Genomic DNA, 25,036 nt, shown 5'->3' with positions numbered 1-25,036 from the left:
AATAATACCCGATGAATGATGGGTTTCCCTTTAAAACCAATGCTACATTTAGAATGTTGAAATAATAGGGTCGAAAGATACTACAATCATTTGGGTGTCAACAAGACGTGTTACGAGTACCAAGGGAGACTTGTAACACTTCTCTAAAATTGTTAAATTTATCAAAATTGAACAATCGTTTAAGAACTGACCAGCTTGGTCCTAACCCTCCGTTCAAACGCTTAATCGTCTTTCCAAACAAGTATGAAGAAAAGTGCTAGGGCAGTTTTGACCTCCGAATGTGCCGAGCCGGGTGGCAGCTCCAAAAAGGTGGAAAAGCAGAAGTGTCTCAAGTTACCCTTGCTGTCTTAAGTTACCCCGGTTTACGGTACTTCAGTGCCGTCGGTCTCCGTTGACAGGTTTCAAGGTCAATGGAAACCGACGGCACTGAAGTACCGTAAACCGGGGTAACTTAAGACAGCAAGGGTAACTTGAGACGTTGACTTAAAAAAAAAAATTAATTATACTATGGCTGTTTAGCCGAGAGAGCAGTTCTTGCGGAGTGCTCGGTCCTTAACTTGTATTTGATTGATCTGTTACTCCTCCATGTAAATGGACCAAAATCATGCCATATGATTGCGTGTGATGGGGTGCTGATGACGAAAGTGGGATCCATTTCGACCCCCAACTCGGGTTCGCATCCCAACACATACCTAGTAAACAGTTTATATAAAGTGTAAAAACTGTTAAAGGCTTCTATTGAAATTTTTTTTTCGTTAATATCAAATTTAATGAGAAACGACTCAGAAATAGACACGAGAACGTTTGACGGGTAAATGGTGCTGCTACAGGCATTTCAGTACAATGAGGCCGGCGAGGACGGGCAGCAGCGAAGACGAGAAACACGCCGAGCTGGCAGCCACTTCGGGAATGGTCCTCGTCTCCCCAACCTCCTTGAAGAACGCCGAGGACTTCTTGAGCGTTCGGTTCAGCGATCCGCCGGCGTAGTCCACGTGCACCAAACCGTACGAATATCTGCAAAGGGAGGAATGGCTTAGAAGACTTAGCTAAGCGAGCGGCCTCCTAGAAAGTAGTTGCACCGATTTATTCCTTCGTCAATGCTTCGAATTTGAAGTATTTTATTGTAAGTAGTAAAACTTGAAGTTTTGAGAGCAATACCTAGCCCCAAATCCAGTCGAAAAGGAATTTTCTGCTATTTCTTGTCGTCACTTGAAAAGTTCTCCAACGCAAAGTATTTCAAAGTAAACTGATGTTCTGGGCATTTTTCCCTTCTTTGGTTCATACTTGATAAACCGTGGCATTAGTAAGATACTGGGACCATTACAAAATCATAAGCTGTGTTTGAATGAGAGCATGTCACTAAAATTTCAAGAAAATTGTAAAAATCCTGATATTTTAGTGTCTTTTTTTAAGCGGTCTTGCTACCGCTTCTAGCTCTGCATCCGATCCCACTCATCCCATCCCATCCATCCATTCAGCGCGCTCGGAGGGGACTGCATGGTCGTGGTTCGTCGGTCGTCGTCGCCCGCGCCGCCACGCCGCCTCGCCGCGCCAGTCCCCACTCCTCACAGCCAGCCCCTCCCTCCCTGCCCGGCCTCCCCGGCCGGTCCACGGCAAGACCGCTTTGCTAAGCTTGCCTTGGCGGAACTTTTTAAGGTTTTAATTTCTTTTGATACATATTTTCACTGTTAAAAATAGTCATCATCTTTGAATTTTCTTCTTTTTAGGCACGAAGTAGCCTTATAGTATACCCAGGATTCAGCCGGCCCGAGATTCAATTTGTGTGGCCCTTTATGCATTTCGGAAATTTTCTATACGATTTTAATGAGACTTTGCAGACTTGTAGAACTATGAACGCTGATTCTCATGCTGAAATCTGGTTAAAAAGTTAACGGCCAATTTTGAGAAATTTGCTGTCAAAATCGCCGTTTCCATGGCAAAACTCGACTCGTCAAAGGAAAAAAAAGGGAGTGGGGGGAGTCCGAGCCGGGGCGGACCAATAGCCGAGCTTCTTTTTGGGTCTGTACAGCTTACTCCAAAAGCTGAAAATAGCACGTTCGAAATGAAAATTTTCTTTGACTGCAGGAAGACAAGATGCAACAATAGAATTGGTGTCGGTTCGAACGCAGTTTTTCGGGTAGAACTATCCAATAATACTTCTTGATCGGAGTGTTTTTGGACATGCGCAGTAGGTTTGCAACCTGTTTAACAGTTTAACCAACTGTAGCATTTGAAATCTGTATTAATTTTGCTCTCTTACTTGATTTTCTTTGTTTCCTGCTTATGAAAATTCATATGAAACAAATTTTCAATTTTTATGTGATGACTTTCTAAAAAAATATTAACAGAAAAATAGCAAAACAAAAGTTCTTTTTTTCTGACATAAAGTTTCTCAAATATTACTTTTTTTTCTGTCAATAAAACAATTTTGTTGTTGTTGTGATTCAGTTAGCACTAGGACCACTTCGCTCCACCTCGCGACTTGCAGTGCTCATGTTCCTCGAACAAGACTCACCCGCGTTTCGAAACCATCCCTCCCGAGTTTATGAAGTTTGTCAAACCAACCGTCGTGGTGTTGATACGTTGTTAGGGAGAACTATTACACAGAATTGAAGAAAACATGACTAGAGAACCATAGCCTTTTGAAACAAGCCAAACAATTCAACGTCAGCAACAATGGAGGGGCAGTTTTAATGCGCGACTGCTGGTGCTTTTAGCTTCGCGATTTTCGCAAGGGCGCAGACGCCGAGAAACTAGTTGCCAACCCGTGAAAATTAATTTACTGACTTCTTTCTGCTAAGAACATTTTAATAATGATGGACTTTCAAGATGTTCCATTGTCGGAACACTGCGGAATACATTAGCATTGGAATTTTTTGAATTTACCAGCATTTTGATTTCTATTTATTGTTAAGTTTAAATTTCGACGGGTGGCACATCGACCACATTGGTACCACTGCCATTGGTAGTCCCCTGAGCCACAACTTCACAACACCACTTCTTTTCTTTCTCCACACTCTTACACAATAATCAAATTAACTTCGTGACTCCTAGGATTTCTTGAAATCGTATTTTTATAGCATGGACCAAGATTTCCCAGAGTACCACTGGTTCTCCGAAGAGGCAATGGAAGTTGGCGGGATGATGAGGGAGAAGCCTGACTCCAGCCAGATTCTGAAACGCATCGATGGCAAAAGGGCACTCTTACACTGTGGCTAAAAGCTACGGAAAATACTGTAAACAGCTTGTGGTAATTCTCCGTAGCCCCCTTGTCAGTATTCTCCGTAGGCTCTTACAGTATTTTCCGTAGGACCGCACAGTATTCTCTGTAGGACCTTACAGTGATCTCCGTAGGACTATACAGTCTTCCATGCCCTATGGAGAAGACTGTGCGGACTTACAGAGAATACTGTGCGGCCCTACGGAGAATACTGTAAGAGCCTACAAGAGGGCTACGGAGAATCCTGGCAAAAAAATTAACAGAATTTTCCGTACCTTTTTGCCACAGTGTATCCCGCCTACCCTTCGATTCATTAGTGGCGATGGGTCAAACCTGCTGTGACTGGCTGTCAGCAGCCAAAACTGAAATTCATTTTCCAATCATGAGGTAAGGATCTGGGTGTAAATTAATTCTTAACGGACTGAAATTTTATGTGTTCAAACTCGCATGGTAGAAACTAGTCCAGACAGGAAAATTGACACCTTCTCTTCAGGTTCAAAAAGCCAAAACGAAATCCGGGTAGCGGAACATGGCAGGACCTTAACAACCCAGGCGAAAATGTGTCTGTTCGTATACATGGTACAGGCTGTTTCTACCGTGATCTTGCCACGGCCAGTAGCCTGTTCTTGTCAAGTAAATTCGAACACACTGTCTGTTGCTGTACAGTCTATTGCCTGTTCACTGTCTGTTTCTTACGTGTAGCCGGCATAGATGGTTGACCGTTCGCAGTGTGTTCCCTAGGCGTTCCCCTAACCGGCTGCAACCTGTTCGTTGCCTGTTCCTTACGTGAAGTGAGTACGGACTCCGCGGCTGTGGAGGGGGTGCCGTGCCGGCCGCGCCGCTGCCCCCTCCACCGGCATGCGCGGCTGTCTTCTGCCGTCTCCCCTCCCGTCCTTCACTCCCGGACACCGTAAAAAAAAAAATTATTTACTTGTTACCCCTCTTTCCCTCCTCCCCTTCCCTCCTTTCCCCCTCTCCCCCTCTCTCCCCCCTCCTCCGGTCCTCCTTCGCCTTTCACTACTTTCCTTACTCCGTGGCTTGCTACGGTCCTCCTGCATCGGCTCCGACCCGGGATTGAACCCGCGCCGTCCGATCACAGTGCCATCGCCTTACCACTCGGCCACCCTTGCGCATGCTGTGAGGAGCCGTGAAACACACTGATAGACGGAGCAGTCAGGCAACAACCTGCCCCCACCCGCCGCCCGCCCCACTCTGTGCGCCTCCCCCCTCCACTGTGGCTGTAGCGTTGTCTGTTCCTTCCATGTTTATGAACAGTCACTGAACCGGTTGAAAGACGTTCCTTGTCCGTTCGGACGCAGGCAGGGTTCCCTGTTCGTAACGTGTTGGTAAACGCACGTTGAACTGGCTACAGGTCGTTCCGTGCCCGTTCGGGCTCAGGCAGAGATTCCCTGTTCTTTGCGTGTTTGTAACCGCACAGCCAACCGGCTACAGGACGTTCCTTGCCCGTTCGGGCTCAGGCGGAGTTTGCCTGTTCTCTACGTGTTTGTAATCGCACATCAAACCGACTAAAGGACGTTCCGTGTACGTACGCGCGCGGGTAGAGCTAAGTGTTTACTGCACGTTTGAGAAACAGACGGTAGACCGGCTATAAGAGGTTTCGTGTCCGTTTCCGAACAGGTTGAGTTGACTGTTTCTTAGGTGTTAAAAGAACTTGTGGGAAGCAGACAACACACTGCTCTTTTCCTGTTTGCTGTCTGCTTTCGGGAAGCTGTTTCGTGGATGTTATGAAAACAGACTATAAACGCTCTCTTATTGTTGTGCGCGTTCTTTCGCTGTTTCGTCTCTGTAACGTGTTTCTTACCTGTTCACCGAACAGACAGAGAACACGCTCTTACCGTTTCCATTTTCGCCTGGGAATCAGGAGTATATGTGTCTAGAAGCCTTTCTACCTGGCTATTGATGCCATTTTTTTTCTGAAAAACAATGCCGAAATAAATTTGCTGGGTCCCATGTCTTGGTGATGCCACGCTTTATTGCAGATGAGCCAAAGAAGTGAAAAATGTCCAGAACATCAGTTTACGTTGATATACTTAGGAGAATTTAAGATACTGCTAAAATAGGCTGAAAAAACCTCTTCGACTGGATTTGGAGGAAGGTATTTGGCTCTAAATTTCATGTTTGACTGCTAACTATGAAGTACTACACATCTGCATCAAATGTTTACACTGGGGCTCAATTTGAAAAATGCAATATTATCAGTAGAACCTCCCCGTGAGTGAAACTTGCAAGCAATGCAATGGTGCTGCCACCTTTTGTCATGGTCACCTCGCAGACATGTCCCTTTCACTCTGAGAAAAAATGACGGTAATTCCTGGATAATTTTTTTGCCAAACATTACCGTACTTCAAAAACCAGTATCCACCGTACAGTCTACAGTATCAGGGGGTGGCAACGGCCTAGGAAGAGCGTGAAGCGATGCTCACGCCGTCAGTGCAGAGGTTGCGCACTTGTTCGAGATTATGAAAACTAGACTGTGTTCTTCAAAACGCTTTGCACCGATGGAAAGGGCTTGAAATTTAGGGTGCATTAGGCTATTTGCCCTTCTCCAAACTCTCACCTTACCTGATATTAAGGTGCAGTGAAAACACCTAAAAACACGAGAAATCATAAAATTTAGGAAAAACTCGAATGCGCCATGTTGATGTAAATGGTTCCACCCTTGTGTTCGGTTGAATTGGAAGTATCGGGCAGTCTACTAGGCCTAATGCACCCCAAATTTTGTGATCTTTTGATCTGTGCAAAGCGTTTTGCAATCAACGGGCTAGATGTTACAATCGAAGCAAAATAAGTAACCAATGCACCTTACTCGCGCATGGCTTCACGCGCTTCCTACGCCGTTGCCGCCTCCTGACAGTATTTACCGTACTTGTTTTACAAAATATTCCGTAGTTTTTTAACAGTAGTTACCGTTCTTTCGTACAGTCCATGCCGTAGGAAGGACCAGATCTGGTCCCAACAAAGGCCGCTCCAAAGAAATGTCCACATCAGGATCTTGAAAAAAGGGGGTCGACCGACTGAAAATTTTTATTGCACCTTTCGATAGGTCTAGTCAAGACCTTTTCAAAGAGTGGTCGGAAGGGGGGTCCAGGAGCCCGACTTCAGCAGTTACGTACATCAGAATCTTGAAAAACGAGGGTCGACCGACTGAAATAAATTATAGCAGTTTTTGATAGGTATTAAACGTACGGGATTGCCGGGTAAAAAAGTACGGGATTCCCTGTAAAAGCAGTACGGCGTTGCCTGTAAAAAAGTACGGTATTGCCTGTGAAAAAACGACGGTATTGCTTGTTAAAAAAAGTACGGTGAAGTCTGGAGTAATCAGTACATGATTTACCGTGATCTTTTCTCGCAGTGTTGGGCGCATCACAACGGCCATAATGCGCAGACCGCCTGTTCATCGTCCGTCAGCCATGTCGTCATCGGGCAATGTTTGACAGACATGACATTTTTAAAAGAAGCGATTTTACCTCAATTCAGTACATGCGTATAAACTTTCATTGGTGAGCCAAAACTGTTTACGGACGGTTCGTGAGGAATTAAGGGAGGTTGGGGCACCATGACCACTGGGGCACCATGACCACCCCCCTCGCTCTCGGGAACTACTTTGCCGACGGCAACCGGTCGACCGGACTTTCGAGAGAATAGAATTCTAACTATTTTCAGCCAGAGCCCTATCTCCTAGCTTCAAGGGTACGACCATAGCACCCCGCCGAAATTTTTGTTACAGCATTTTGGCTAAATTGGGCGTTTTCCAAATCTGAGATATTTTTTCTCACTCTCACATTTGAGGAGATAAGTTCGATGTCTTAGGTTTTTCTCAAAATGTCGGCTCTCCGGCAAAATATCCAACATCACATTTAATTCTAAGTAGCTTTTTGCTTGCTCGGGGAGCCTTAGAGTCGTAAACTGCATTGTGGGGCGCCATGACCACTTTTTAGTGGGGCACCATGACCATACATATTTGAGTGTTTTTCTCATATTTTGGCCTGATAATGATTTTTTTCGTCGAAAATTTGCGTTTTGCTTCTGAAAATGTATAAAGGTTGAATAATTGCTGCAGAATAGATAGTTTTACCACAAATCGTGAATCACCAGGATTATTAAGAATGATTCTGAAACTGAGACTTGCAATGGTAGTTTCTCTTGCACTAAATGAGCTCCAAACCGCAAAAGTTGGCCGCGAAGGCGATCCGTGGCTACTTTGCACCAAGATGGCTCTGGCATTATGAAAAACAGCGTTTAATTTACTTGTTTGCAGTGTAGTAACCGCGATAATTTTCTTAAAATTTACCAAATTGAAATCTGCATACGAATTTGGATTCGTCTTAGCAAGACAAACATAAAATGTAAACACATGTCATAGCTTTGGATGTGAAATTTGAAAGCCTCAGAGCGTTAACTGTTTAAAACCGTCTATTTTAAGGCATTTTAGAACGTTTGATACTTCGAAGGTTTTTACAGTGTTTTTTAGATAAGATGACTGGCCTGATGGTAAGGACAGCGATATAAACAATTTCAATGAGAATACTGGTAGAAAGTACACTTTTTCGGGCCAAAAAATTACTATGGTCATGGTGCCCCACGGGGTGGTCATGGTACCCCATAGGTGGGGCGCCATGACCACTTTGCGTTTTATTTTCCAAAGTGTTATGTGAGCCTGCCGTGCATTGCAGACAAGTTCCAATGGGTGGAAGAGGTCCTTGGAGGTCCAATGAATCCCCTCATGCTGGAAACTTAACTTTTCGAACCACACGGTGGAGTAGAGGGAGGCACAAAAAAAAAGTGGTCATGGTTCCCCACCCTCCCTTATTTATCTTCGATTCGTGTATGAATTGAGGGAAGGTGGGGCACAATGGGACACGGGGCACAATGGGACACTTTCAAATTTGACGCCTTCCCGTTGCCGTGGGATCGCCCAATCACGAGGTGAGATAGCCCTGGAGTAGTAGGCACGTTGACACAAGGAAGTGTCCCCAATTGACCTTCTCCCGCCAGGACAGGTAGCTACGAAGTTTACAAACACTAAAATCAAGGTAAAACTAGCATCAGCACTCGATTTATTATTACCTATAGCTTCGAAGATAATTGAGGCAGGAGGCGGTAACGGCGTAGGAAGCGCGTGAAGCCATGCGCGAGTAAGGTGCATTGGTTACTTATTTTGCTTGCTTCGATTGTAACATCTAGCCCGTTGATTGCAAAACGCTTTGCACAGATCAAAAGATCACAAAATTTGGGGTGCATTAGGCGTAGTAGACTGCCCGATACTTCCAATTCAACCGAACACAAGGGTGGAACCATTTACATCAACATGGCGCATTCGAGTTTTTCCTAAATTTTATGATTTCTCGTGTTTTTAGGTGTTTTCACTGCACCTTAATATCAGGTAAGGTGAGAGTTTGGAGAAGAGCAAATAGCCTAATGCACCCTAAATTTCAAGCCCTTTCCATCGGTGCAAAGCGTTTTGAAGAACACAGTCTAGTTTTCATAATCTCGAACAAGTGCGCAACCTCTGCACTGACGGCGTGAGCATCGCTTCACGCTCTTCCTAGGCCGTTGCCACCCCCTGATTGAGGTAGATGAGATTTTGAAACAGGGGCCTGTTCTTTGACCCTTTGCGCGTCAGTGACTCGTGTCGCCTCGCTGTCGGATGAGTGGCCATGTTGCTAGACCGCGGCTGGTCAGATGTGTCGTTCGGTACACAATGGGTCAGACCCGGTTGGGGCACAATGGGACAGCCCACTTACTGTCTAATTATGCCCCAACCCCTTCGTAAACAAAACTATTTTAAAATACATCGAGTACTTAACTATTGATGTGTTTTCGAGTTGCTTTTTTACTCAAAAGCAAAATATGAAAGTGAAGTCAGTTTCATTTTGTTTCAGTTTTAAGTCTTCTTCCATGTTGACAGCACTTATTGGGTATGATGACTTTTCCGTATATGTGGTACTCAAAATATTCTACAAGTTTGTCTTAAGAGTCAATAAACATTGGACTTCGCATCTGTCGGCGTTTAGAGCTCTTAAACCTATATTTTCGATGAAAAAACGCAGTGTCCCATCCTACCCCAGGGGGTGTCCCATTGTGCCCCGGCCTGGGGCACAATGGGACAAGTGCAATGGTTTGGGAAAATCGAGAAATGTACCTGATGACATTCAAAAATAAAAGTACAGACCCCACCACTTTAGAGACAACAAGATTTACTATCGTTGAGGACGGTTTTGGGCATTCTAAGTCAAATATTCAGTTGCCTACGTCAATTTAAAGAAAAGTGTCCCATTGAGCCCCACCTTCCGTTGCATGATGTGTCAAATCTTCAATGACCTGGATGGTTTTTGTGGGCTCAAAACTGGGTGATTTCGGACACTAAAGTGGCCCGGACAAGACGGCCGGGCTATCAAATGAGAAGATATTCAGCACATTTCCTCATCGGGCACTTAAATGTAACCGTTCTGGCGTTCCATGAGCCGAGGATCTGTGGCTGTCAGAGTTGGCATTCCAAGCTCAGCTCTTTTCGATAAGAGGAAAGGCGCCCATCCAAACAAGGTTCTGCATTGAGCGAAGCTGATGAGAAGACATTGACAGAATGGTCAGTAATCAGCGGCATAGTCCATGGAATCATTGTCATCAAGGCCCAATGCATGACAGGCAGACATAAATTTCTCATGTTGAGTGCCATTAACTGTGGGGATGTCACGAAAAGACTTCATTCCAGGTCTATTCAGCAAAAGAAGCCTCAGAAAGAACATGCAAGTCTTTGCTGCTGGCGTCTGTGATGTGGTTGAAGCTCTTGCAAACAAGACTGGCCTAAAAGTGAAGCAGTTCAAGAACAACAGACCAGGACTGTTCCATGACTACACCACAAATTTCGCAATTTCACAAACACCTCTACAAAGGTCCGGCAATCGCCCCGTTTCACTTTAACACCACATGACATATTTTGTCTTTCATTTAGGGCGCATGAAGTTTTCTGACTCCAAATATTTATAAAAAACGGACTAGGTTGTTCAAGACCAAATTCCAATAAAGGGCACGATGTGTCCCACTTTCCTCTCTCCCTTGTGTGCGGTTTCTGAAAAGTTTTAATTACGTAGAGTGGAAACTTTCTTTTCAATCGAAACACATGTCGCACAAACCCACGGGATAAAATGACTCTTCTGAACGACGCTAAAATTGTAAATTCTGATAAGAGGCTAATTTCAATTTCAACTGAAAACGTACTTGTACTGTCGAACCCACTCGTAAAGATCTAAGAGGCTCCACGCCAAGTAGCCGAGAACACGTACGCCATCGTCTTCAATGCTTCGAACCAGCTCCCGCATGTAGGCCTGAAAATTTGAGGACACGATTACTACAAACAGCGCACTCTAAATGTCTTACAATTAAATTTGACCTTTGTTATTCGTATGTTAAATTGAATTCGGCGCAAGCTTAATACGAAGCAATGTTTCTTCACAATACGAATCTCTTTAGCTTTTTCTGTTAGATATAAAGGAAAACCTTTCGTAATACGAAGGAAAACCACCTTCTGCTCATGTTTCCCGTAGCAGTTTGTATTACATTGTATGGAACTAGTACGGACATTCTGGACTTTCTTCCGTACTTCCGAGCCCCATTTTTCGCTCTATTCTCCTAACCTAAGAACGGCACTTCGTTACAATGAATACGCTAAAACTTTTCTCAAATACCTTCGAACACACTAAATGTTATGTACAATTATGTAGGGGACATCACAGTTTTTTGTGCGCACGAACTTTTCGTACAATTTTTGTACGAAAAACTGCACAAATTTCCCCCTTTTGTGCAAAATTTCGTACAAATCTGTACGAAAAGTTCGTGTGCACAAAAAACTGTGATGTCTCGAACAAAATTTGTACAAAAACATTTAGTGTGTTGCTAGTATATTCCGTGCCCTGTTACATAAAATCCCAATTAGATTTGATTTGACGAAGGAGCGTCGAACTGAAAATCTATCGGCGTGACTTCGTGCCGCTGCAGGGGCGTGAATTGAGTGTCACGCCATTAAACGGCATGACAGAAAAATCACGCCAAAAATCGGCGTGACTGAAAAATTCACGCCAATTTTTGGGGTGAATTTCTTGTCATGCCGCTTTTTGGCGTGACTTGTCTAATAAAACGCGTTGTCATTCACGCCAAATGAGGGCGTGACTCACATGTCACGCCGTTTTTCGGCGTGAATTTCGTGTCACGCCAATTTTTGGCGTGACTTTTTGTGACGCCATAATTTGGCCATGCGTCCGACCATTTCGTTTTCAGTGGACGGCAAGCCGTTCGGCGGAAAGCCGTCGAAGCACCAATGCGCCTCATCGGCCCGGGCACTCCCACCGAGCTTCCGCGGACGTTCCTCGGCGTTCGGCAGGTGATTACATCGTACGTAGACGCGGCGCGACAGTTGTCCGCCGAAGAAAGCTATTTACGACGAATTTTCGGCGGGGCTTTTTGAAAAAAGTTTTAGCGTGAAGAGCTCCGCAACCACTTGACTCACACTATGGTAAACAGCGCGGATGTTGTCGTCAAGGGATACGACGCTAGTCTCCGTCATGAAACCGTTCTCCGTGACGAATATGGGGACGCGGTACTCATCCCAACACCACAGCGCCGCCTCCTTTAAACTCCACGGTGTCATCTGGAAGCAAAGCACACAATTCTAGGAGGGGCGATAGCGCGCTCAAGGGAGGTCAAAAAGCGCGTTCCGCACTGAGCATTGTGTCACGTTCGTTTGAATGTGAACGATCTGATTTTCGGCCAATTCACACCCAAACGAATGTGACACAATGCTCAAACGAACGTTCGTTTCAACGTGATGTCACGTTCCTGGAATAAGAGTGTTGTGGAATCGTGTCTTCAAACGTACGGACCACTACGTTAGCGCAGCAACCACTGCACTCTCATTCCAGGAGCGTGACACCACGTTGAAACGAATTAACGTGACAAAATGTCACGTTCGGTTGAGCATTGTGTCACATTAGTTTGTGTGATCTGGCCAAAAATCAGCCTGTTCACATTCAAACGAACGTGGCATTCTGTCACGTTCGTTTCAACGTGATGTCACGTTCCTGGAATGAGAGTGGTTTCCATTTGACTATACGGCTGTATTGGCTAGTTCCGTACCTGGGAAGATTCCGTGGCAACATTAGCTCCAAACACATCATTTGCCACCACTTGCACAGCCGCGTCCGTCAGAGCGCTTCCTCGCTCCGGTCGCTTCGCAGCCGCGATTGTCTGTCCAAAGTAATTATTGACGCCGAGAAAGTCGATGGTTCCTAAAAGGAGGAGAAAACAAGGGGTAAATGATAGACTGATATTGATGGGAGGTAGAGGGGGGAAGTAAAAGTAAAGGTTGAGATATCCCGATGGCTGCTGAGAGTTGGTAACACTTGTGAAGGTTACTCTGTGAACGGAAGTGTACACAGTGAACAGCAAATGCAACATACTTGCTCATGTGCTCCAGGAAAGGGAACGAAGGAGACTCATCCTCAAATCGGGTCTGAATGATTGTTGTGCCCGGTTTGCATCATAACACTAAATTATTTGCGTGAAAATCCACTAGGAATAACGATATAACTCAACTTGATCCCATTCACTGTCTAAATTTAATCGAAAATGGAAAAAACTCAACCGAATTGCACATGACGACTCCATGGCACTAATCGGCCGAAGGAGACAGCTCAACTATAGCATTTCTATGAACCTGGGTCCTAATTTGAACTTAACTCCTCGTTTGGTTTAGAACACTAAATGCAAAAAGACCTCAGCACCACTTCAATTGTCTCATAATTCCGCCTTCTATGGGAGAACCAAGTGAACATTGTTCAAAGCCTATTTTAACGTCAAAATTCAAATGATCGAAACCGTCTACGGGGAGTGATCTTACACTTTTGAAAATTTTCCCACTCGTTAGCTCTGTTGACATATATTCATTTCCATCATTCATTTGTTAAGTGTTTGTTTTCTCTGCAGACCAGAAGTTGAGAAGAAATCGAGAAGAACAAAGAATGCGAAATTTGTGCGAATGAGCGTCTGCGTCGCCGTTCTGCCGCTTCCGCGGAGTTATATTCTCATACAAGACCGGCTTCTGTTCTTCTTGATTTCTTCTCAACTTCCGGTCCAGCTCTTCTCCGAAGCACCCTCCCATACCCACAATTTTAAATAAATTGGTCAAAGATCAAGAAAAACCATTTGCAGCACTTAGATACATATTTATAGAAGCATTTTGAAAAAAGTGTAATATGTAACCCTTTTGCTTGTGTTAGAGACGAGCGTTTCACTGTTCCGTCGCAAACCTCTGAGCATGGCGCGTTGGTCGGCGCTGAACTCGGGCAACCGCGACTTGCCGAGCCCCTCGCGCTCGCTGGCCTCGTCCACCATGCGGCGCACCTCGACGGGGTAGTCCCCCGTGACGAGCGGCCCGAACGTGGTGCCCAGCGTCAGCAGGTTGTAGCGCCGCACCGCGGCCACGTCCGCGAAGGACGAGGAGTTCGGCCGCGGGGCGTAGGCGAAGTTACTCAGCCCGATGAGCCCTGCAGTGTCGCAGTAACAAAACACACTGATTTATCTTTTGCGCTTATATTTTAAAACAATGTGATTCTAAATTAGTTTTAACAAAATTGAAATGATGAAAAGGCTTTCAAGTTCCAATCCAAAGGCCGTATACGACCTCCAAAAGCCGTGCCTCAAGGGTCCAGTAGGTAGTTATGGGCCGGTTTAAAATTTCCACCATGTCATTCTTTCCCAGGGGTTAACCGGTGATGAGATCTGGACTCTGACGAAAGTTTTATCTGGTCTTATCCACCCACAACTTCGAAAACATTGAAGTAGATCCCAAGAATGGAGAAAATAAATCTGTCGTTCAAGCGATGTTTTGGCGGTTAAATCGCAAGAACCTAGCACCATTTCATCCATCTAAGGTCACTGAGAATGAAAGAGTCGATCATGACTAAAATGTTGGGTGAGGAATTCCATATTACCCAAATTAGGATGAGGAAGGTTTCCTCGCCCAAATTTGGGTGGAGCTATCAGGTAGCTGATACATCCTCCCCCACCCAAATTTGTGTGAGGAAACCTTCCTCGCCCGATTTTCGGTGATTAAGTATACCTCGCTCGAAATCGGATATAGATCAGGACTTTTTCATTCTGACCAGGACCGCCTGTTGGTGGTAAGGTGGTAGGGGGACACCAGAAAATTAGAAAATACTGTGATAAGTGATAGAAATGGAATCCGTTTTTTTGGCGCTGCGGGAGGCCGTGCACTTATTATACGTTACGTGTTTATTTTCCTTTTATCATGTTTTCTACTCTTTAATTATTTCTCAGCGCCAGTGTTCCGTGCACGTACCATGCTGCGTTGCCGCGTACTTCTCCTGGTACAGCCGATAGACGCGGCCGTGCGACAGCACTATTCTTTGCAGGCATTTGTAGTCATCGCCTTCGTGACCGGGCGCCGGTGTCGGCATAGTGTCCTGTGTCATCTCGCCGGCGAGGAAGGGACCGGTGTTGGGGAAGAAGTTGCAGAACACGTACGGCTCGTTGTGCGTGGTCCAGTACCGTACCTTCAGGTCGAGAGGGACCACCGTGAGCAAGCAACAACTTCTTCTTTTTTTTTTGGTGGTGGTGGTGGGGGGCACATCACTCAAAATGCAGGTTGTTCGTAAAATGACCACAAAAAAAGGCGGTCTAACTTAAAATTGAATTTGAACATCGACAGTGAACAAAACTAAGAACCACATCGGCGGAATGTTTGGCCGTTATCAGCAAGCGTATCTTGGAAATGTCCTGCAGGAAGCATTTTTCACTGTCCCAAAGCTAGCGTGCGAACCGTTTGAGCTACGACGAGATTTCGCGTCAGCATTCCTGAAAATTGATGGTGCGGCTAGAACGAACTGCGGCCAGTGTCAACATACCCTGTCACCAAAATGGGTGAATGCAAAGTCTGCATAGGCCACAAAGGCGTCGACCATTTTGTCATTGTTCCAGCCGTCGAATTCATCCAGCAGAGCCTGCGGGGCGTCCCAGTGGAACAGGGTCACCTGGAACAAAGAAAATTACCCGTAGACCGACAGACAGCAGTAGTGGATGGCCAATTGCGATCGTTCCTATTAAATGCGAGGAACAAGACAAACAGTTGTGGTTAATTCTACATAATTGTGACTGAATGCAGCAATGGATTTTGTCGACTAGTTTGACATGGTGCCTGCCTCTGGACTAGACTTTCACTGAACTTACCATTGGTTGTATACCGCTGTCCAGCAGGTCGTCCAAGAGTTGGTGGTAGTAGCGCAGTCCGTCCTGGTTGACGTTACTGGTCCAGCCATTGGGAAGGAGGCGTGGCCAAGACAGGGAGAAGCGATACATTTGCAGCTGTAAGAAAAAAACGACGAAGTGTCAAATTTAAGACTTGAACATAGAACATCGCCATCACTGCAATTTGGATGGAAAGACTTCACGCCAAAATATGGCGCGACATTAAAGTCACGCCAAGTTTTGGTCAGACCTGACAGTCTCTCCAAAATTTGGTCATACAAAAAAGTCTCGCCACAAAATGGTCAGACGCAAAAGTCTGACCACAAAATGGCGAGACTTGTGTGTCTGACCACAGCCTTAAGGCCGTAACCGTCCTGCGCATTACGGCCTTTAGGTGGCGGTCAGACACATAAGTCTCGCCTTTTTGTGGTCAGACTTTCGTGTCGGACCGTTTTTGACGACACTTTTGTGTCTGACCAAATTTTGGCGAGACTTTTTTTGTCTTGTCTCTGCAGTGGCGAGAAGTCCGACCTTGGATTTGTAATGATTGTTGTGAATTTACTCATTAATCAAAAATGTATAAAATAGCTTTGCTCTAAAGGCTCTTTGGTTTTGACTTTCACCCTACCACAATCGCCCAACAACTGAAGGACAGCATTGCAACGTCTTTTCAGGACGCAGAGGACGTGGCAATGCCCGTCCAACAGCTCTGCACGTGCGATGGGTCATTCATATTTAAGGAGGTGCATTTTCCCTCGTAGGTACAGCTGCTTAAATTAATTGTCGGGATAAGACATGAACCATATGAACCAGAGTGACGACCAAAAGGAGTGCCGGCCGACAGAAGATGCCACCGGGAAAGAGGAGGAAAGTGATGAAAATAATTTTTGGCGAGCGATAGCGAGCCCATGCCGTGTTTGGGGGTACCAAAAAGTGACTGGTCGTGCGTCTGTCTGTCTGTCTGTGTGTCCGTAACTCACTCACGTTTCTCAGCAACTACCGCACAAATAGTTTCAAAATTTCGCACCGGAAGGCTCCTTAATCTCCCCCAGGGGGAGTTTATCTTATATTCACGATTACTATTGTTTGAAATATTCAAAACATCTTTTTGAATTAGGTTCTTAGCGTGGTTAGGTTGGCAGTGGTTGGCAGCTCGTAGCAATTTTTCATACTTGCGGCCGCGACTCTCAAATACGGGACCTGGCAAAACATTGGCAAATAAAACAAACTAAAGAGCAGAAGGGCTTAGAAGTGAGTACGGTCATAGTTTTTCGATATTTTAGAAAGATTGAAACCCCTCCGGAGAGTCAACTCAGTGAAATACGGAAAATGAAAGTGACAATTATTACGCGTTTCGTCCGTCCGTCCACCCTTTCCCCTCCCCCACTACTGGGGAAATGTTTTAGTCAGTGGAGTGTGTTTGATAATTGCAAGAATGATTTGGTCTTTTTAACCTTTGTGAGTGTATTTCCATTTATATTCTCAGACACTATATTTTTCAGTTGTTTGCTTTGCTCAATAACAGTTAGAAAATATATTAATACATTCTATGAGTACAAACCAGATGCTAATCTTGCCAAAATAAATAGTCTTTGCTGACTCTTGGCACTGATTCTGGGAAAAGGCTTCATTGCAATGCTGTGAGTTTACTATAGTACTAACCTTAAAGAAAACCATATGATGAGTGAGTGTAGCGCATTCAAGGTTTGACATTGACATCAGATTCAATGAGACGATTCACTGACTTGGTCATATGATTTCATGAGACGATTCTTTTAACTTAATCATACATTGTCTGCGACAACTGGTAATTTGTGTTGGTCATGGTTTGAGTTTGCTTTTTTTTTTTAATTTACTCAGAATGTTAGGTAAATACTTTTGCTAAACTGTTTCAAAGATTAAATAACACACCATGACTATCATTATCAATAAGATAAACTTGCATTTAGCAATAAGTGGCCTCGACATTGGATTCTATGACACGATTCATTGGATCTGACAGAAGGTCTTCTCCGTAAAGTAGTTGAAATCAGCCTGCCTGTAAATATGTCTCTTTTTAATTAATGCAGATAAATCAATATAGTTAAATCCACTAGTTTAAACTAAAAGGGAGAAAGGCTATTTAGGTATTACTAATAACATTGCGTATTCATAAGTTCAGTAACAAGGAGATATCGAATGGTAATTGAAGTATTTGTGAATCGTATTAAGCAATTCAATGCTGGCTGTTAAATGTTACTCGACTGAGTAACAGGGTCAGGGTTCGTGGCATGATACTATGAACAGGAAACGCTCTTAAGAAACCTAACAACTGAAGACCCATACTTTCAACTAGAATTACATGATTTGCGACCAAAATTTCCTCGGTGTTTCATTGCTTTCTGCAGTATTTGGTGTGCTGATCACAAAAATGACTTCCAATGTCATCCCAGACCTTTACTTTTCCAAATATTTACCAATTTTGGACCAAAATTTTTACATCGAGTTTTACATAGTTTCCTGCAGTTTTTGGTGTGCTGATCACGAAAATGACTTCCAATTTCATCTCAGACCTTTACTTTTCCAAATATTTACCAATTTCGGACCAAACTTTTTACATCGAGCTTTACATAGTTTCCTGCAGTTTTTGGTGTGCTGATCACGAAAATGACTTCCAATTTCATCTCAGACCTTTACTTTTCCAAATATTTACCAATTTCGGACCAAAATTTTTACATCGAGTTTTACATAGTTTCCTGCAGTTTTTGGTGCGCTGATCACGAAAATGACTTCCAATTTCATCTCAGACCTTTACTTTTCCAAATATTTACCAATTTCGGACCAAAATTTTTACATCGAGTTTTACATAGTTTCCTGCAGTTTTTGGTGTGCTGATCACGAAAATGACTTCCAATTTCATCCCAGACCTTTACTTTCCCCAAAATTTACCAATTTGTGACCAAACTTTTAAAATTGAGTTTCACATTGACCCTGTATTGGCCTTACTTTGCATATATTCTTCACCATCTTCTACAAGAATACAGACGCATCGCTCGCCTACTACGCGCCCAAACAAAACGGCGCGTACCCCTAGTAAAACTATGTGTGTTCTTTAACATAAACTTATTGTATTTGTGTCGTAAGAATTAACGGTGTATACACTCCCGACAAAAATTAACGGAACGCTTTTGGTCATCGTAATATTTTCTAAGTCTTTCGAGCTAGGAAGCTCAAATTTTGTACACGGGTGCCCCTACTACTTTCCTCGAGGCCTGCGAAGTGCGTAGCCCGTGCGCCTCCCCTAACGGACGGCACCCACCCCTAAGTGCGCGAGGGTGAAAAAACGATGAAAACGTGCCGTAAAAACCAACTTTACCTTATCGCAGAGGCCAAAGTTTTCGTGTACGAGGTCAAATGAGTCTCCTCTTTCCAACGATGCAAGCGGAATTCAATTTGAACCAACCCACCCCCCGCTGCACTCACCCCCACCCCCTCGAGGGGGTGGATTTCGAGCATGTTTGAATTTCGCGCAAAACAGCGTCGGGTAGAGATGAGGAATGGGTTGGCCCGGCGGGCCAGCGCCACTGTTGCAGTGGTATCGGCTGTGACAGTCCGTGTCGCCGAAGGTGGCTGGGCTAGCCGAAGATGGCCGAGCCCACGGGCTCGGCTCAGCCCGCGGGCTGCCGGAGCCGAGCCAGGCCGAGGCCGGGCCTGGGTAGCTGGCTGGCGGCGGCCGCCGGGCGAGCCGAGCCGTGGCCGTGCCGCCGGCGTGCTGGCCGAAGTAGCCGGGGGGAAGAGGGCAGAGACGAGATACGAAATTTTGAATGAATGACAACAGAGCATAACAGAAAACACTCTATCGTAACCATGGAAGGGCTCCTCGCCTCACCAAATAGTTACAATTCGCAATGTGATTCAAATTTCCGAGCGCGCTTCTCGGTAGCGTGGTGACGTCAGCGCCACGCTGGGCCGCGCCGCAGGCAGCTCGCTAGCTCGCTCCCGTCCCGTTGCTTGCTGCCCGGCCCGGTGCCCGACTGTCTTCGTCATCCGCGTCTGTCCGTCTTCCCCCCAGCCGAGCCGAGCCGAGGCAGCAGCCCTCCAGCCCGCGGGCTGGGCTGGGCCGGCTGGGCCGGGCTGGGCTGGCGTCAGCGCTGCGCAGCCCGCAGCCCGGCCGGGCTGGCCCATTCCTCAACTCTAGCGTCGGGGCGTCCCCCGTACCAAGCAATCATGTTTTTTCGACGTTCCAACCACCCCCGGGTGAATCATCCCCCGGAAAGTCCAACCCCCTTTCGAACACCGGCCGTCCGGGGCCTTTCGGTTTGAGCAAAATGCAACAAAACTCCAGGGGGCATTCCTCCAGTGTCCAAGAAGACGTCTCATCGAAGAAACGCGCTGCCGGACGACTGCAACCCCTGCGGTCGGGGTGTTCACCCCCTTGCACCCCTGCACGCCCCTGGAGGGGTTGGAAGCCCTCCGACGAGCGGGCTGGTCGAACAAGACATGGGGGAAGCGATCCTGAAGTTTTCAAGACGATCCCACCAACCGCTCGCCTTCCAGAGCGAAAAAAGCGTCATTTCCAGTAAAAACCACCCCTCACTTCACTCCCTTCCAGCGACCCACTGAGTGGGGGTAGCAGTCCCAACCAACGTCACAACACTCGGCCCAGACCTCATTTCAAAGGCCTCCAAGTTTCAGACGCTCGTGTAAATGTTATCACAATGTCAGAAACCTGTCTGAAAACCTGATCAAAATTCGCGCACCTCTGAAAGCTGAAGAGGCATTTTTTAAGAAGTCCGATCGTGGAACACGACCGATGCCGATTTCCTCCATTTTTTGGTCAAATGTAGTCCTTGTGGGTCTAAGAAAAGCCTGATTTTGGCTGGTTAGCCACTGTGGCATGTTGGGAGACATGCCCTGCCCACAGTGCTGAAGCGTGGTGACGCGCGATCCATAAGCAGGCTTCCAAATGGCTTTTAATCAACCTGGCGCCAGGTGAGTCGGCTTGCCTACCTGCACGGCGCATGGACCCGACGGGCCAGCGCCTCCGTTGCCGCCGAGTGCAGTCACATCGTTGCGTCGCTCCCACGGTCCCATGCTTTCTCGTATCAGTCCACTCGTGTAAATTTTGTCAGAATGTCAGAAACATGTCTGAAATCCTGATCAAAATTCGCGCACCTCTGAAAGCTGAAATTCTGAAAACTTACTCTGATATTGATGGTGTGAGTTTTACAGAATGTCAGGAGATGATTTCGAGGCATTTTTTTAAGAAGTCCGATCGTGGAACACGACCGATGCCGATTTCCTCCATTTTTTGGCCAAATGTAGTCCTTGTGGGTCTAAGAAAGGCCACAAATTTTTGGGGCCGAAATATGCACCGTTCAGATTCTATGGGCAATTTTCGTTTTCTCTGACAACTTTTCACATAATATGGCCAAAATTGAAAAATCACCTTTCTGAGGCCTCTATGCACTCGATTGAGCTCAAAATGTGGTATCTTATGTAAAATCACGCGAGGAACACGAATCCGGTGCCCGTTTGTTGATAGGACAACCCAAACAGATGTTATGACTGTTTTTCAGGTTTTGTAGTGGTTTTTACTTTTCTTGGGGTTTTGGTGTTCGGCATCGATTTTCGCCAATCCGATGAGTGGATTTTATAGATAAAGGGCCAATCTATCATACTACGAGATAAAAAGTTTGTGTACGCCGCGTGAAAAGCAGTGGCGCTGCAAAAATTGAAAAACCGTCATTTCTGGGTAGTTCTAGATCAGATAAGCCACCTTTCGCGTGACCGTCTCCGCCCCATATTCAGTCTAAATATTGTCCTAAGTGATGTCAGAGTTGGTGTGAAATTTCACCGCTGTAGCTCAAGTAGTTTGGAAATGGCAGCTTTCTAAAGTTTTGCAATCACGTAAGGCATTTACTTTAAGTAGAATTGCGGTAAATGTGAAGACTTGTCACAGATCGGGTAATAAATGAGATAGATGAGTGCGTCAAAGTTCTCTAAGCGTAATTTTGGACAAGGAATCCGATTTTGCTGGTACGAAGACCCTAGGCGAACTCTGAAGTTGGAAAAAAGGCCATTTTTATGTGGTTTGCACGAAAACGTAGTTTTAGAGTACACCTAGGGTCTTCGTACCGGCAAAATCGAATTCCTTGTCCAAAATTACGCTAAGAGAACTTTGACACTCATCTATCTTGACACTCACCTGGCGCCAGGTTGATTAAAAGCCATTTGGAAGCCTGCTTATGGCTCGCGCGTCACCACTCTTCAGCACTGTGGGCAGGGCATGTCTCCCAACATGCCACAGTGGCTAACGAGCCAAAATCAGGCTTCCCAATGGCTTTTAATCAACCTGGCGCCAGGTGAGTTGGCTTGCCTACCTGCACGGCGCATGCACCCGACGGGCCGGAGCATCCATTGCTGCCGAGTGCAGGCACATCGTTGCGTCGCTCCCACAGTCCCATGCTTTGTCGCATCAGTCTGAAACTTGGAGGCCTTTGAAATGAGGTCTGGGCCGAGTGTTGTGACGTTGGTTGGGACTGCTACCCCCACTCAGTGAGTCGCTGGAAGGGGGTGAAGTGAGGGGTGGTTTTTACTGGAAATGACGCTTTTTTCGCTCTGGAAGGCGAGCGGTTGGTGGGATCGTCTTGAAAACTTCAGGATCGCTTCCCCCATGTCTTGTTCGACCAGCCCGCTCGTCGGAGGGCTTCCAACCCCTCCAGGGGCGTGCAGGGGTGCAAGGGGGTGAACACCCCGACCGCAGGGGTTGCAGTCGTCCGGCAGCGCGTTTCTTCGATGAGACGTCTTCTTGGACACTGGAGGAATGCCCCCTGGAGTTTTGTTGCATTTTGCTCAAACCGAAAGGCCCCGGACGGCCGGTGTTCGAAAGGGGGTTGGACTTTCCGGGGGATGATTCACCCGGGGGTGGTTGGAACGTCGAAAAAACATGATTGCTTGGTACGGGGGACGCCCCGACGCTGTTTTGCGCGAAATTCAAACATGCTCGAAATCCACCCCCTCGAGGGGGTGGGGGTGAGTGCAGCGGGGGGTGGGTTGGTTCAAATTGAATTCCGCTTGCATCGTTGGAAAGAGGAGACTCATTTGACCTCGTACACGAAAACTTTGGCCTCTGCGATAAGGTAAAGTTGGTTTTTACGGCACGTTTTCATCGTTTTTTCACCCTCGCGCACTTAGGGGTGGGTGCCGTCCGTTAGGGGAGGCGCACGGGCTACGCACTTCGCAGGCCTCGAGGAAAGTAGTAGGGGCACCCGTGTACAAAATTTAAGCTTCCTAGCTCGAAAGACTTAGAAAATATTACGATGACAAAAAGCGTTCCGATAATTTTTGTCGGGAGTGTATATTTGTGACCTATGATAATGCTTTCTATTTGTTATTCTCTATGACTTTTAAGCTACGCAATGTTGCTTTGTTTTCGTGGTTTTCTAAGATATTTTACCATATGTTATGTTACTATCTATTCGTTTTTTCTGCGAGATTCTACTTAGCGTGCTGAATCTTACAGTTACAAGTAAAAGAGCATAACGTGACACTTGAGGAATACTTTTTTTTTACCTTCTCGGGTGCTGTTAAACTTTTAATTATTTTATTTGTGTCATTACAATACACTGTTACATCTGGTCATCAGAGCCCATTCAATCTTAAATAATTAACAAGTAAAAAGAGTATAACGTGACACTTGAGGACTACTTTTAATTCTGTTAGATTCGTAAGCAGGAGACTGGCTGGCTCATGGTTTATGGCCTTAAAGACAATGTGGGTCTTATTTTTAACTGAACCCAAGTTCTCAAAACATCCACTTGGATGCACATGTGCATGGCATACTAGACCCCTTGGACACATACCTTCAGTTCGCGAATAGCAGCCAGGTCGTCTTTGCTCCTGTGGTAAGAGTCTGCACCCACATCCGCGTTGGGCAGTCCGGCATAGTCACTGGAATGCAGAACGCGGTCCAGGAGGTTTTCGCCCTTCCCTGCGCACAGAAGAAAAGTGCACACACTAAATGTAGTCTCATACAGTTATAAGCATGCCACAGCGGCATCGGACGTAGAATTTAGTGAAGGGGCAGACTTTCGGAAAAACCCGCATTTTCCCTCGTGGAGCCCGTGAAGCCTCCCCCCCCCACTCTCTCTCTCTCTCTCTCTCTTTGAGCTCGTGGTGTATCGTGATTGTATACCAGAATCAGCGTTTAGGAGTATTCTGTGGGTAAGAAGGTCCAGAAGGTTGAAGTAAGTCTGGACAAATCTCTTTCAGGTTCTTCGCGCGAAACTCTATTAATGCGCACAAACGTCAATGAATATTGACAAAAAGTCGATTGAACGAAGAGAGTGCCCATGGGTACTAAGATCAGCTTCTCCGCATGCGCACCTAACTGTGCGGGAACGTCTGTCTGCGCACGCGCAGAAGCTGTTTTCAGGGCTGAGTTTTGTTCCTGTTCCTCCGTTTCAAAGATTCATTGCAGTGTCAGAAATTTCCGAGAAAAATGGAAAAATCATGGAGTTTTTCCGAAACTTCTGCATGGATCTCTCCATTAAGGCAAAATCTGGACTTTCTCCGTTAAGTTTCGGAATTTTTTACAGAAATGCATGCTTCACTATCAGGAAATCACAAAAAAAATATTAGTAACCGGTCAAAAATGAGGGAAAGGTGAACCCCTACTTGTTTAGCTCAGTTTTCATAATACTAAGGGAAACCTCTAGGATATACGTCAATTGAGCTCGAAGGAGATTCTCCTTTCTTTGGCGATGTCAGACTAAAATATGCTTCGGCGAAGCGCTCTTTAACATAATATCTGAGAAAAGACATGCATTTTACCTCCCATCAGGACTCAAGTAATGCTCCGAAGAACAATTTTTGTAAGCACTGCGAGAAAATCTCTCCGAACGAGGATGGAAAATTAATGGAGTCTCCATGAACGTGATTACAGTGTCTTTCTACATTAAATTTCGGACCTAATTTCTGACAGTGTGGAGTGCCCTACGCCTGCATGACTCACCGCTGACGTTCCACGCGCCCTCGGCCTGGTACGAGGAGGTCCCCGACCCCACGATGAAGTCATCGGGGAGCTTCACGGCGCCGCCCGACGCCTCGCAGTGTGCCACGGCAGACCAGAGTGCCCAGGCCAGGGCCGCTAGCACCTCCACGCGCCGGGGCAGCATCGTGAATTCTGTACCGGCCAACAACCTGGCCCACCTCAACACTTATGGCGGCGCAATCAGATAGCGGTGATGTCGCCGCACGTGGTGGGCTTAGTTCTACAGGAGGCGTGCCCAGCTTGGCCTGCCGCACAGTGGGCCAGAAGACTGGGCGAGCGGCCAAAATTCTAGACGTGATTTTAGCCCTAGAGTCGCTTAACAGGACTCGAACCGAACGTGTGACCCCACCAATGGAAAGCTCCCCGCACGAGGAATCCATTGGTAGGGTCACATGTTCGGTTCGAGTCCCATTAAGCGACTCTGGAGCTCAAAACGCGTCTAGAATTTTGGCCGCTCCACCGCCCGTGACGCCGTGGCGGACCGGGCATCTCCGGGCTTCGGC

General features: G+C 46.1%; 1 protein-coding gene across 1 annotated transcript; it reads right to left on the bottom strand.

Moving 5' to 3' along the window:
- Positions 1–760: 760 nt before the first annotated feature.
- On the bottom strand, positions 761–24,686 carry LOC117645773 (myrosinase 1-like). Its single transcript, XM_034386174.1, has 10 exons — positions 24,495–24,686; positions 23,344–23,471; positions 15,482–15,616; positions 15,160–15,285; positions 14,595–14,808; positions 13,543–13,779; positions 12,371–12,522; positions 11,745–11,885; positions 10,460–10,566; positions 761–1,014 (listed from the first exon to the last, which is right to left on the bottom strand). The coding sequence occupies exons 1-10, from the start codon at positions 24,655–24,657 to the stop codon at positions 825–827; spliced, it is 1,593 nt and encodes a 530-aa protein (XP_034242065.1). The 5' UTR covers positions 24,658–24,686; the 3' UTR covers positions 761–824.
- Positions 24,687–25,036: the final 350 nt, after the last annotated feature.

Source organism: Thrips palmi, unplaced genomic scaffold (genome assembly GCF_012932325.1).
Source record: "Thrips palmi isolate BJ-2018 unplaced genomic scaffold, TpBJ-2018v1 HiC_scaffold_19, whole genome shotgun sequence".
NCBI classification, from domain to species: Eukaryota; Metazoa; Arthropoda; class Insecta; order Thysanoptera; family Thripidae; genus Thrips; species Thrips palmi.
Note: the sequence above shows the minus strand (reverse complement) of the source record. Positions and strands in the feature narration are given on the sequence as shown.